Source organism: Syngnathoides biaculeatus, chromosome 11 (assembly GCF_019802595.1).
Source record: "Syngnathoides biaculeatus isolate LvHL_M chromosome 11, ASM1980259v1, whole genome shotgun sequence".
Classification (NCBI taxonomy): domain Eukaryota; kingdom Metazoa; phylum Chordata; class Actinopteri; order Syngnathiformes; family Syngnathidae; genus Syngnathoides; species Syngnathoides biaculeatus.
This window is the reverse complement of record NC_084650.1, coordinates 13,950,556-13,965,217: the sequence shown is the minus strand read 5'-3', so window position 1 is coordinate 13,965,217 and position 14,662 is coordinate 13,950,556. Positions and strand designations below refer to the sequence as shown.

General features: G+C 42.9%; 1 protein-coding gene across 1 annotated transcript in view; it reads left to right on the top strand.

Moving 5' to 3' along the window:
- xpnpep2 (X-prolyl aminopeptidase (aminopeptidase P) 2, membrane-bound) overlaps positions 1-14,662 on the top strand; it is a 17,195-nt gene extending 2,533 nt beyond the window's left edge. The window contains exons 4-21 of the mRNA XM_061834142.1: positions 61-124; positions 1,697-1,801; positions 2,417-2,503; positions 2,590-2,733; positions 4,567-4,668; positions 4,743-4,824; positions 5,880-6,084; positions 6,223-6,312; positions 8,045-8,154; positions 8,217-8,294; positions 10,364-10,435; positions 10,511-10,571; positions 10,651-10,720; positions 10,794-10,898; positions 12,493-12,552; positions 12,668-12,744; positions 12,833-12,922; positions 13,852-14,662. Of these exons, the coding sequence (XP_061690126.1) occupies positions 61-124; positions 1,697-1,801; positions 2,417-2,503; positions 2,590-2,733; positions 4,567-4,668; positions 4,743-4,824; positions 5,880-6,084; positions 6,223-6,312; positions 8,045-8,154; positions 8,217-8,294; positions 10,364-10,435; positions 10,511-10,571; positions 10,651-10,720; positions 10,794-10,898; positions 12,493-12,552; positions 12,668-12,744; positions 12,833-12,922; positions 13,852-14,055 (1,806 nt within the window). The 3' untranslated portion in view covers positions 14,056-14,662. The remainder of the gene's footprint in view (positions 1-60; positions 125-1,696; positions 1,802-2,416; positions 2,504-2,589; positions 2,734-4,566; positions 4,669-4,742; positions 4,825-5,879; positions 6,085-6,222; positions 6,313-8,044; positions 8,155-8,216; positions 8,295-10,363; positions 10,436-10,510; positions 10,572-10,650; positions 10,721-10,793; positions 10,899-12,492; positions 12,553-12,667; positions 12,745-12,832; positions 12,923-13,851) is intronic.

Sequence of the window (14,662 nt, the reverse complement as noted above, 5' to 3'; positions counted from 1 at the left end):
CCAAAATGCATTTCCTGTTTATATTTGTGTGATTATTGACGTGATCTGTGTGTGTGTCAGAGCGAGTACATCGCACCACGCGACGCCAGGGTGGCCTTCATGACGGGCTTCACGGGCTCGGCAGGTAGCCAGCGTCTTCCTCCTCCTTTTCTGACTAAAAGTCCAAAGTCTGAACTGCTTTCACCCCCCATCACCAAATCCACAACGGCGGTTTTCCTGTGGAATAGCGAGACAAAAGATGGCGACACGGCCTCTCGTGATTGGCTTCCTGCAGCCTCGCCGCGTCCGCTTTCACGTACGGCGGAACCTCGGAGTTTGAACGTAATTCCTTCTTGTAAAGTGTTCAATGTGCGATTTGTTCAACCCCCGAAATATTTTCTTCCCATAGGAAATAATGTAAATGAGCTTAATCCGTTCACGACCTCCAAATACAGCGCAACTTCGGTTCTCGACCGCAATCCTTCCAGAAGACAGTTCGAGAACTGATTTTGTTCGGAAACCGAATCAACCGCCGCGCGCGTTATGTTATTTCTGGTTTTTTTTTTTTTTTCGGGGGTTCGTTCGAATTGACAATAGGTTCCAAATGTAGTTTGGCAGTTCATTTCAAAAAGTGAAATTCGGATTATAGAGATGATCGACAAACACTCGATCGTGAAATATTGCATGATTTTTTTTTTTAGTTTGAACGTAATTCCTTCTTGTGAAATGTTCAATGTGCGATTTGTTCAACCCCCGAAATATTTTCTTCCCATAGGAAATAATGTAAATGAGCTTAATCCGTTCACGACCTCCAAATACAGCGCAACTTCGGTTCTCGACCGCAATCCTTCCAGAAGACAGTTCGAGAACTGATTTTGTTCGGAAACCGAATCAACCGCCGCGCGCGTTATGTTATTTCTGTTTTTTTTTTTTTTTTCGGGGGTTCGTTCGAATTGACAATAGGTTCCAAATGTAGTTTGGCAGTTCATTTCAAAAAGTGAAATTCGGATTATAGAGATGATCGACAAACACTCGATCGTGAAATATTGCATGATTTTTTTTTTTAGTTTGAACGTAATTCCTTCTTGTGAAATGTTCAATGTGCGATTTGTTCAACCCCCGAAATATTTTCTTCCCACAGGAAATAATGTAAATGAGTTTAATCCGTTCCCGACCTCCAAATACAGCGCAACTTCGGTTCTCGACCGCAATCCGTTCCAGAAGGCGGTTCGTTGAAATAGCTGACTTAGCCATACGATGCTGGCTAGCAAGAGCCCTAACTAACAAACACATTTTCGTACTTAGCGATGATCTCCTTCCTTCGATCCGCGGTGGTTCGCTCTGCTTTCATTTTCCTTCGCTGCTAGTAGTGCCGCCGTTTCTCTTTGGGCCCACGGCAAAGAAAATACGGAAAAATGATAAAAATCAATCAAGAGAAGTACTCGCAACTTGAGTACGAGTGACTGGTTGACTCGGACTGGGACGTGGCTTGTCTCGGCATCGAACCGTGGCTGTTTGGTGTTGCCCAGCTACTTGGTCAACACCGATTCAGGTTTTCCCAGGTGTTTGGACACCGAGGCATTATTTTCCGCAGATTTTTATTTGGTCCAATTCCGATTCGCACAACCGCCGAGACGTTTGAACGCCGAGGTTCCGCTGCGCAATGGCCGGGATTAGCCGGACCGGGTCGCGTTCACTGACCGTCTGTCATTTTCAGGCACGGCCGTGGTCACGGCGAGCAAAGCGGCGCTGTGGACGGACAGCCGCTACTGGGTCCAAGCGGAGAGGCAGATGGACTGCAACTGGGAGCTGCAAAGAGACGGTGGGCCTGAACGGGGGGGGGGGGATCTCTGACCTTTGACCAGGGACCGAGAACGAGGGGCAAAAATGCAAAGTCGGTCGTCTTCATGTTTTTGTCAAGTTTAGGGTAGGGGGGCTAGGTGTCCATTACTTTCTTGATTTAAGCTAATAAATTTAATGCCCTGAATCCGCATTCCGACCCACTACGACGCAAACTGCACGTTTGTTGTCAAAACAGTTTTACCTCAAATCCGCAATGATGGTTCTTCGCTATTTCTACCACCAAACGAGGTTTTTGCGGTAGTCTACGGACCACAATTATTGCTCGAGTAAATCCATGGCAAGGCGCAACAGATTTTGGAGCCGCCAGGGTCCGAGCAATTGAGGTCAACCCCGTTTAATTGCTTCCGGACGCCACACGACGGCGACTTTTCTATTTGACACGGCTACGGCCCTGTCAAACGAAGCGCCTCCCGTCAACTTCAACGCAGTTCCTTGGCACTGAAACGCCGCGACGACGTGGTAAATTTGCGGGCGTTACGCAGGGCGGACACTTCTACGACTCGTTTCCCTTCGCACGGAGAACGGTTTGCGATCCCGAAGGTGGAACATTAACGACCGGTTGCTCGTTCCGCAGCGTCGGTCGGCAGCGTGGCGGCGTGGCTGATCTCGGAGGTCCCTCGCGGGGGGCGCATCGGCTTCGATCCCTTCCTCTTCTCCCTCAGTGAGTCTCCATTGCCGTTTTTGACCGGGGGGGGGGGGGGCGATCAAACTTAATAGCGCTTCTTCGTCTGCCCTTCCCTCCATTAGAGACGCAGGAAGACTACGGATTGAGTCTGGAGTCGAGCAATCGGAGCCTGGAGTCGATGCCCGGCAACCTGGTGGACCAGGTGTGGAAGGAGAGACCGCCCGTCCGGCCCGACGGCCTCATCCGCCTGCCGGACAGTGTCATACGTGCGTTGCCGCCCTTCCTTTATCTAAAAGTGAAGCCGCCGATGATTTTTACGGCGGACGGATCGAACGCGGACTCGGGAAGGAAGTTGTCCCGCGTCGGTCCGCCCGATTAGATCGTTAATGTCCCGCGCGCGAGGCGAACGGAACAAATGGAAAGATCATAAATCGAGTGTTGACGCACGCGTCTGACAGCAGATCTGGATAAGGACGCGCTAGCCGCGTACGAGACGTCATTAACGCATTATTTGGTTTCGGTCAACTTTAGTCAACAGCGGTTTGCGTGGACTCGGGCAAAACCATGGCGATAAGGCCGGGGGGGGGGGCGGTGCACCATGTAATCCCACCATTTTTTTTTTGTTTCACCTTTTCTAATACAGTGGTGCCTCGGTTCTCGACCACAATCCGTTCCAGAAGACAGTTCGAGAACCGATTTGGCTTCCTGCAGCCTCGCCGCGTCCGCTATCACGTACGGCAGAACCTCGGAGTTTGAACTTAATTCCTTCTTGTGAAGTCTTCAATGTGCGATTTGTTCAACCCCCCGAAATATTTTCTTCCCATAGGAAACAATATCAATGAGTTTAATCCGTTCCCGACCTCCAAATACAGTACAACCTCGGTTCTCGACCACAATCCGTTCCAGAAGGCTGTTCGAGAACCGGTTTGTCCGAAAACCCAATCAACCGCCGCACGAGTGATGTTATTTCCGGGTTTTTTTTTCGGGGGTTCGTTCGAATTGGCAATAGGTTCCAAATGTAGTTCAGCAGTTCAATTCAAAAAGTGAAATTCAGATTATAGAGATGCTCGACAAACACTCGAGCGTGAAATATTGCATGATTTTTTTTTTTTTAGTTTGAACGTAATTCCTTCTTGTGAAGTGTTCAATGTGCGATTTGTTCAACCCCCGAAATGATTCTTTCCCATAGGAAGCAATGTAAATGAGTTTAATCCGTTCCCTACCTCCAAATACAGCACAACCTCGGTTCTCGACCACAATCCGTTCCAGAAAGTGGTTTGAGAACAGATTTTTTTCAAAAACTGAATCAACCACAGCACGCATTATGTTATTTCTGGGATTTTTTGGGGGGTTCGTTCGAATTGGCAATAGGTTCCAAATGTAGTAATAACAAAGCGCGTCGCGGGTGGGTCAGCTGGTCTGGCCGCGCACGTTCTGTTATTTCCGAGTTTTGTGAGAGGCGTTCAAGTACCGATTTCCATCCGAAAACCGAAGCAAAAAAATCTTGAAATTTTCGTTCGAAAACCGATATTTTCGAAAAACGAGGTACCACTGTATATGCAGCACAGTATCCACAACTGCAAAAAAAAATTACTATAATTTCATATCATCTATTTGGCTTACTATTGATTTTATTTCATTTTGTCCATGTCACCGCTAACAACCCAGGCTAATCTTAACTTCCAAGTCAAATCTTGTTTCCAAGTGGAGTTTTTTCATTTTTTTATATATCATATATCAAGATAAATGAGGATAGAAGGTGGCACGGTGGTTCAGCTGAGAAAGCACCGGGCTCAGAGTTGAAGTCCCAGGTTCGATCCCGGCCCCCACTATGTGGACTTGGCAAGTTCTCCCCATGCCTGCGTTGGGTTTTCTCCGGGCACTCCAATTTCCTCCCACATCCCAAAAACATGCAACATTAATTGGACACTCTAAATTGCCCATAGGTGTGATTGTGAGTGCGAGTGTTTGTCTCGATGTGCCCTGCGATTGGCTGGCGACCAGTTCAGGCGTCCCCGTGCTGTACTTCCACCGCCATTTTTCTGGGATTCGATGCGGCATTTTTCATTCTAACAATACGTCAACTGTTTGGTCCACAGAACGGTCCTGGCAGACGAAAGTGGAGCAAATCCGGAATCAGATGACGGAGAACCCGTACGAGCCCACCGCGCTCCTGCTGTCGGCGCTGGACGAAACGGCCTGTAGGTCGCTTTATTAGGCACGGCGCGCTCCGAGTCACCTTCCGGACCGGCGAATTTCTGTTCTCCTTTTCAAGGGCTGTTTAACATGCGCGGCGCCGACATCCCGTACAACCCTTTCTTCTACTCGTACACTCTGCTGACCTTGGATGAGATCTGGTACGTTCTCCGCGGATTGCAGGGATTACGCTTTACACCACGGGTGTCAAACTCAAGGCCCGGGCGGCCAGATCTGGCCCGCCACGCGATTTCACGCGGCCCGCGAAGCCAAATGTAGAATGTCAATTTCCAGGATTCTTGAAAAAATTTGTACCAAAATTTCAAATTGTCATACATTATAAATGATAGTTGAGATATTACAAGCCCTTTTGTGTTACCAAACGTGAGCAGTTGAAAAATACATTACCCTTGGTTTCTGATCCCAAAACTACAGTAATTTCCGGCCTACAGAGCGCACCCGATTATAAGCCTCACCCAGTACATTTGTAAAGGAAATACCATTTGGTACATGCATATGCCGCACCTACGTAAAAGCCGCAAGTGCCCACATTGAAGCATGAGATATTTACAAAGAAAGACGGTATACAGAGTTTTCAAAGTTTAAATACCTTAGCTTAGCTTATCTTAATATAGCAACACGGTTGCACAGCACTAAGAGGGCCGGCTAAAAAAAAAAAACATTTCTAAATAACTAAGACGCGGCAGTAACAGAGCAGCTTAACGTTAGCGCCATGCTAACAGTGCCGGTTAAAAAAAACATACAGGTAAAAATCACTGAGACACGACAGTAACACAGTAGCAACACGCAAGCACAACGCTAACGCTAGCGGCTAACAGACCAGGTTAAATAAAAAAAAAAAAAAACATACCGGTAAAAGTCACTTCCTCGGCACAAATATTCTACCGGTTTCACTCTTTTCCGCTCGAGTGCCCCCTCACGGCCTGTAGAAAAAATGCACAAATTAGCCGAAACACCGCATAAGCCGCAGTGTAAAAAAGTCGTGGTTTATAGGCCGGAAATTACGGTAGTTAATAAATTGATGTAGTTATGATGAGATGATTAATTATTTCTGTTTCACAGTCATAACGGCCCTTTGAGGGAAACCAGAATAACAATATGGCCCGCGAGAAAAATGAGTTCGACACCCCTGCCTTACACATTTGACCGAAACGCGCTCGCGCACACAAGTAGTGAAATGCGCGGCGTCCGTCAGGCTGTTTGTGCACACGGAAAGAGTGACGGAGGAGCTGAGGGCGTACCTGAACGCGTCGTGCCACGGCCCGCTCTGCGTGCGTCTGCGGAGCTACGACGCCGTCTCGGCCGACCTCGAGGCGTACTTGAGGGGCCGGCCGGGGGCCAAAGTGTGGATCGGCGCCGAGTACACCAACTACGCGCTTTATGAGATCATCAAGGCCGAGGTACGTCGTTTGCGCTGCATTTCCGAGGGCAAAAGTATCGGGACTCCTGTTGAGATAGGCTGGGTCACTTTTTGGCAAAAATTATGATATGTAATTCATGGTTTTTTTTTTTTTTTTTTACCATCTTGCATCCTGAAGGACAAACTCATGAGCACGTCCTATTCTCCCGTGTTGACCACCAAAGCTGTGAAAGACGAGACCGAGCGGCGCATCTTACGGGACGCCCACGTAAGTCGCCCGGCGCGCTTGAAGTTGAGGCGTGGATCGTGTCACTTGCGTGAAAAATAATATTTACCTAAAAAAAAAAATAAAAAATAAAAAATCTTGTGAAATCACCGCAAGCAGACAAAACTGAACAAAACTGAAATGAAAATGAACATTTCAAGGGAATTTACACATTTAAAAAGCTGCAGGAAGAAGTCAAAAACTCAACAAAAATAATAATAATAATTCTTAAGATTATTTTAAATATTAGTAGTGGTAGTAGAACTAATAGTTTTCTCATTATTTTACATTTAATTCAAATAATTTGTCTGTAATATTTGTTTTTATTTTTATTTTATTTATTCATTTACTATTTATTTTATAGTTTCATCATTGTTATAGTGTAGATATTTTTTTTTAATCATATGATATTGATGATGCTGTATGAGTACGTATGCGCTAATGTGCAGGTGTCAAACTCAGGGCCCAGGGGCCAGATCTGGCCCGCCACATGATTTTAAAGTCAAATCTAGAGTGTCAATTTCCATGATTCTTGTAAAAATCTGTACCAGATTGTCATTTATCATAAATGATCAAGTTGAGACATTACAAGCATTTTTGTGTTACCAAACGTGAATAGTTGAAAAACACACATTACTCTTGATTTCTGATTGCACAACTAGTTCATAAATTGATGATGTAAATTAGATGAGATGACAAAATATTTTTGTTCCACATTCATAATGGCCCTTTGGGGGAAACTGGAACGATGTGGCCCGTGAGAAAAATGAGTTTGACACCCTTGCTCAAATGCATCAGCTCTCCAAATATTTTAAGTATCTCTTATTACTTTGAATACAACACAAAGTTTGTATTTATTAGCAGTAGTATCAGCACTTTTGTTGTCGCGTTTGACATGATGATGACGATTTGTGCAATTTTTTTAAAATTTCAGTTAAACCAAAATGTGTTGTATTCAATAAAAATTGGGTTTTACTGCTATGGTTACCGTAATTCCCGGCCTACAGAGTGCACCTGGTTACAAACCTCACCCAGTACATTTGTAAAGGAAATACCATTTGGTACACACATACGCCGCAGCTGTGTAAAAGCCGCAAGTGCCCACATTGAAGCCCACATTCAAACACAAGATATTTACAAATAAAGAAAGTACACAAAAAGTTTAATGCTAGCGCTAACGTTAACGCTATCATTAGCGCGGCGCTAACGTTAGCCGCGCTAATGATAGCGTTAACGTTAGCGCCGCGCTAATGATAGCGTTAACGTTAGCGCCGCGCTAATGATAGCGTTAACGTTAGCGCCGGGCTAATCATAGCGTTAACGTTAGCGCCGCGCTAATCATAGCGTTAACGTTAGCGCCGCGCTAATGATAGCGTTAACGTTAGCGGCGCGCTAATGCTAGCGTTAACGTTAGCGGCGCGCTAATGCTAACAGGGCTGGTTAAAAAAAAAAAACTTACCGGTAAATATCACTGACACACGCCAGTAACACTGCAGCAACACGCTAGGGCAGCGCTAACGCTAACGCAGCACTAACAGGGCCAGTAAAAGTCACTTCCTCAGCACATGTAGTCCACCGGTCTCATTCTTACCTCTTCCTCTCGAGTGCCCCCTTGCGGCCGTTCAAAAAAAATTGCACAAATAAGCCGCATCACTGCATAAACCGCAGGGTTGAAAGCGTGTGAAAAAAGTAGGCCGGAAATTACGAATAAAAGAAAGCGCGGCCATCACGGCAGGTGAGAGACGCGGCGGCCGTCATGCAGCTCCTCACGTGGTTGGAGACGGCGGCGCCGAACGGGGCCGAGACGGAGCTGAGCGCCTCCGCCTACGTGGACCGCTGTCGCAGGTCAGGCGCGCCGCTCGCGAAAAACGCGCAGCGACCCTCCTGACGATTGCCCAACTTTTCAGCAAACAGAAGGACAACATGGGCCCCAGTTTCGAGACCATATCTGCGAGCGGACCCAACGCCGCGCTGGCGCATTACAGGTACATAAATCTCCTCGCGCGGAAACATTGTATGGATAAAAATATCTGTCGTTGACTTTGACGGATCGTGTGCAACATTTATAGCGAACAGAACCGCATTTGCCCGCTCAGCAATTCGCCTCCTGACTGAAAATAAAATCAAAATTAAAAGTGTCGAAAGAAAAAAAACACACGTCGAGTTTTAGTCGCGTCATATTTGGAATGTTCCAGACTCATTTTTGTCGCGGGCCACATCGTACTTGCGGTTTCCCTCGCAGGGCCGTCACGGATGTGAAACGATAAAAATTTTTCACCGCCTCATCATATTTACACATTTATGAACTCATTTTGGAATCACAAATCAAGGTTAACGTGATGTTTGCTAACACAAAAATGCTTGCAATTCTCAATTTATGGTGACAGTTTGAAATTTTGGGACAGATTTTAACAGAAAAGCTGAGAAATTGAAACAATGGATTTGCCTTCGCGGGCCACGTAAAATCATGTGCCGGGCCAAATCTGGCCCCCGGGCCTTGAGTTTGACACCTGTGTTCTCGCGCCTTGGGTGTCAAACTCATTTTTGCCGCGGGCCACATTGTAGCTTTGGTTACACTCCCTGGGCCGTTAGGACTGTCGTCGTCATATCATATCATCATATTCACAAATACAATTTATGAACTAGTTTTGGGATCACAAATCAAGAGTAATTTGATGTTTGCTAACACAAAAATGCTTGCAATTCTCAACGTTATCATTAATGGTGACAATTTGAAATTTTGGGAGAGATCTGGACAAAAATCAAAGAAATTGATACACTAGAATTGCCTTCGCGGGCCACATAAAATTATGTGGCGGGCCGAATCTGGCCCCCGGGGCCTTGAGTTTGACACCTGTGTTCTCGCGCCTTGGGTGTCAAACTCATTTTTGCCGCGGGCCACATTGTAGCTTTGGTTACACTCCCTGGGCCGTTAGGACTGTCGTCGTCATATCATATCATCATATTCACAAATACAATTTATGAACTAGTTTTGGGATCACAAATCAAGAGTAATTTGATGTTTGCTAACACAAAAATGCTTGCAATTCTCAACGTTATCATTAATGGTGACAATTTGAAATTTTGGGAGAGATCTGGACAAAAATCAAAGAAATTGATACACTAGAATTGCCTTCGCGGGCCACATAAAATTATGTGGCGGGCCGAATCTGGCCCCGGGGCCTTGAGTTTGACACCAGTGTTCTAGTGTTAGAAATAAGTGGATAAATATAAAAATAAATGGTTTTTTTTGTGTGTGTGTGTGTGTGTGTCATAGAACCACGCTAAATAAAAGTGGGGGCTTTTTCAAATATTTTTTTTCAATTTTATGTGTATATGATATGACAGGCCAAAATATTGGGAACAGTGTAATCCCTGGAATATAAAAATAATAAACATGTGAATATTGGTAAATAAAGAGCTGTAATCGTGTGGAGCAAAACTGATCTTTGAAATATATTATTAATGTGTGATAGAAATGTATTCAGGAAAATATATTGGTGTTTTATGATATAACAATAATTATAATAATTAACCGGTTGTTTGTTTTATAAACCGGTTGCTTGTCTTAGTAAAAAAAAAAAAAAAAAAAAAAAAAAAAGCAGATGCCAGCCAGAAAATTTTTTTTTAAAAAAAAGGTGTCAAACTCAAGGCCCGGGGGCCAAATGCGGCCCGTCACATGATTTTATGTGGCCCCCGAAGCCAAATCATGTGTACTAACTTCCATGATTTTTTTGGTCAAAATCTGGACCTAAATGACAAATTGTCATATCATAAATGATGACGATGAGATTGTGCAAGCATTTTTTCGTGCTACCAAACAGCAAAAGTTGAAAAATGTATTAGCCTTGATTTCAGATTCCAAAACTAGTTGCTAAATTTCATGTGTGAATATGATGAATTAATCAATTCAAGATTTAATGACCCTGTAACGGAAACCGTGACTACAATGTGGGCCGCGATAGAAATGAGTTTGAAACCCCTGATCTAGCTCGAGAGTCACGTCGGCCGCCAATGACGACGCGTTTCCGTCTTTCGCTTTTTGGCGCCGCAGCCCGACGGAAGAAAGCGACAGGAAGCTGACGGCGGACGAGATGTACCTGGTGGACTCCGGCGGCCAGTACCTGTGAGTATCGACCCCACGCACGCGCCTCGCCTGCGCTCATCAGTGGCGTTCATCTCTCCTCTCCAACGCCGGCAGCGACGGGACCACCGACATCACGAGGACGGTCCACTGGGGGACGCCCACCGCCACGCAAAAGGTGACGTCGCGACGCGTCTTTGGCGTTCCGGCCGTCGCGTGAAACGGGCTGACGCGGGCTCGTCTGTGCCGTCGAGCAGGAGGCCTTCACTAGAGTGCTGATGGGGAATATTGAAATATCGCGAACCATATTTCCTTCCGGGACCAGAGGTGGGGAAACGATCGTTGATGTACTGCCGAGCAAACGCCGGGAGGTGATATTGGACCGCTGCTGTGTTCGCAGGCGTCAACATGGAGATGCTGGGCCGCAGAGCATTGTGGGAAGTGGGCCTCAACTACGGCCACGGCACAGGACACGGCGTGGGCAATTATTTCGGAGTTCATGAGTGTACGCCGCCTCTCCCGTCTCCGGTTTGCTTCCACCCTGACTAAAAACTATTATATTATAGTGATCTTCAGTTGTTAAAACATAGAACCTTTTTTTTTTTTCAATTATTTCATTTTGTTAATTTTTTAACACATTCAAAATAATACACTTTATGAATATCAATACCCTCTAATATTTTTACCTGAATTCTATTTTGGGAATTTTTAAATATTATTATTATATTATGTTTACTTTAAAAATGTACTTGTTACTATCTTTTTGTATTTATTTTGTTTTGTCATTTTTTAAAATTATTTTAAGTAATAAACACTAAAAAAATAATATACTTGGCAACTTAGGTCTTGTATTGTATTTGTTTTTTTTTTAACAATAAATAATACACTGAATGAATTTCAATACCCTCTAATATTTTTTACCTGAAATCTATTTTTTTAATTTTTTAAATTAAGATCATGTTTTTCCTTAAAAATGTACTTGATAAATGGTAAGATATGTTACAATTTTAATTTTTTTTATTAATATTTTAAATAATAAACTAAAAACTAATATACTTAGCAATTTAGGTCTGGTATTGTATCTATTTATTTTTAAAATTTTATTTAAAATTTTCTACCTCAATGTGTATTTTTTTTAACAATAAATAATACATTTAATGAATTTCAATACCGTCTAATATTTCTAACCTGAAATATATTTTGGGATTTTTTTTAAATGATCACATTTTGTTTATCTTAAAAAATGTACGTGATACATGGTTAAAAAAATGTACTTGATACATGGTAATAGACGTGACTACTTTTTTTTTTATTTATTTTGTCTTATGTCATTTTTTAAAATTATTTTAAATAATACACTAAAAACTAATATACTTGGCAATTTATGTCTGGTATTGTATTTCTTTTTTCCTACTTCTATGTGTATTTTTTTGTTTTTTTTTAACAAGAAATAATACCCCTCATGAATTTCAATACCTTCGAACATTTTTAACTGAATTCTATTTTGGGACTTTTTAAAATTATTATCATATTTTGTTTACCTTAAAAATGTACTTGATAAATGGTAATATATATTACCACTTTTATTAATTTTTTGTATTTATTTTGTTTTATGTCATTTTTTAAAAATACTTTAAATAACAAACTAAAAACTAATATCCTTGGCAATTTAGGTCTGGTATTATATTTATGTTTTTTATTTTATTTAAAATCTCCTACTTCTATGTGTATTTTTATGTATTTTTTTAAAAAGAAATTAATACACCATGAATTTCAATACCTTCTAACATTTTTAACTGATTTCCATTTTGGTAATTTTTAAAATTATTATTATATTTTGTTTACCCTAAAAAATGTACTTGATAAATGGTAATATATATTAACACTTTTAATATTTTTTTTGTATTTATTTTTTTTATGTCATTTTTTTTTAAATACTTAAAATAATAAACTAAAAACGAATATCCTTGGCAATTTAGGTCTGGTATTATATTAATGTTTTTATTTTAAATTTCCTACTTTTATTCCTAATGTTATGTTTTTTTTTAACAATAAATATTAGACAAAATCAATATTATTTTATATTTTTTTGGGTCCAGGGCCTGTTGGTTTTCAGAGCAACAACATCCCCTTCAGGGAAGGCATGTTCACATCCATAGGTGAGCCTTATTGTTCAAAAGTCAGAATTTGCATTATTTTAATAAATATTAAATTGACACACCAGCCATTTTTGGGAGGCTTATCAAGCATATCCCCCCCCCCCCCCCCCCATAGAACCCGGTTATTACAAGGAGAACGACTTCGGGATCCGCATTGAGGACGTCGCGGTGGTTGTGCCCGCTCACACAAAGGTACTCGCGGCCCGCCCCTTATTGATCGACTTATTGATCAACATTTATGATGAAAAAGCGGCACACGGCGCCGTCCTCCTCCCTCCAGTACGGCCGCAACTACTTGACGTTCGAGACGGTGTCCTTGGTTCCGTACGACAGGAAATTGATTGACGCCTCTCTTCTGAGCCCGGTCCAGGTAATTGTATGATGATAATCACAATCATAAATGACCGTTCAAATGTAATAACCTTTAAATTGTCAAAATGGCTTCAAGTTTGTAGCGATATCATGTTCGTATGCCACAAGCTTCCTGTTCCGAAGGCGTACACAACATGTAACGCGGTAACGGTGTCATATCAGATATTTTCATATCCCTCATCTTCGAGTGCGGGTTTCCTCTTAAAAGTCCCGCCCCCTCATTTTTATATATATATATATATATATATATATGCAGTTGGTTTAAATATACAGCCGGAAATTAATATACAAATATAATTATCAGAATATAATATTTACCGGTGGATCTCCGAATATTGTAATATTGAGGAAAACGTATGTCTGTACAGTATTCCCATACTTTGGTTCAATTTAAAAGAATCATATAGATTCAGGACACACTGTGACATCTCGCCATCCATCTGTTTTCTGAGCCGCTTATCCTCACGAGGGTGGCAGGACCGCTGGAGCCAATCCCAGCTATCTCCGGGCAGGAGGCGGGGTACACCCTGAACTGGTTGCCAGCCAATCGCAGGGCACGTAGGAAAAAAAAAAAAAAAACAAAAAAAAACAACCAACCGTACTCACAATCACACCTTAGGGCAATTTAGAGTGTCCAATTAATGTTGCATGTTTTTGGGACGCGGGAGGAAACCGGAGAGCCCGGAGAAAACCCACGCAGACAGGGCCGGGATTTGAACCCCTGAGAAAGGTGTATTGATTGAATGTATTTATCTAATTGAAAAAAAAAAGTAATTTCCAAGCATTCACACAGAGCAAAAGTGGTTCTGGTAGGCATCCCTGTGGAACACCAGATGCTATTAGCGCAATAGTGAGAGCGGTCTCACCTCTCTCTCTCTCTCTCTCTCTCTCTCTCTCTCTCCTCTCTCTCTCTCTCTCTCTCTCCAGCTGCAGTGGTTGAACGACTACTACGAGACCATCCGTAGGCTGATGGGTCCCGAGCTGGACCGCCAAGGCCTCCACGAGGAGAAACGCTGGATGCTGAAGAACACGGAACCGTTTGCGCAGTCCGGGTCCTCCTCGCCCCGCCCCTCGTCCTCGCTCGGCCTGGTCGCTTTCGTTGCGGCGGCGCTGTTCAGTTTAGCGCGCTAAACGTTGTACATCGGGGGGGCAGTGAAATGTGTGCGCTGACATTTTTAAATCCGACGATGATCTCTTGGATCAATTTAATGCTTTTGAAGCTATTTATGTAATCATGCTGCTCAAGTTATTTATTAGATTTGTTGTTACGGTCGAGGTAAACGTGACAAATTCCGCTTACGTCAAGGGTGTCAAACTCATTTTTATCGCGGGCCGGTTTCGGTCAGAGGGCCATAACTACTGAAACCAAGAAAATCTTTAATTGACCCATCATATCAATTAATTATCAATATTGGGATCAGAAATGGGTTTTTCAATTATTCTTGATGTTTGGTAACACAAAAATGCTCACAATATCTCTACGTCATCGCTCATGATATGACAGTTTGAAATTTTGGTTCGAATTTGAACAAAAATCCCGGAAGTTGATATACATGATTTTGCCTACGCGGGCCACATGAAATCATGTGGCGGCCTGCATCTGGCCCCCGGGGCCTTGAGTTTGACACCCATGCCTTACATGAAGTAATTTTATTTTACCCGGCAACAAGAAGTAAACGTTATTTGTATCCCGCTACGATGTTTACTTGCAGATCCGCCAAATAAACGACTATGTGAT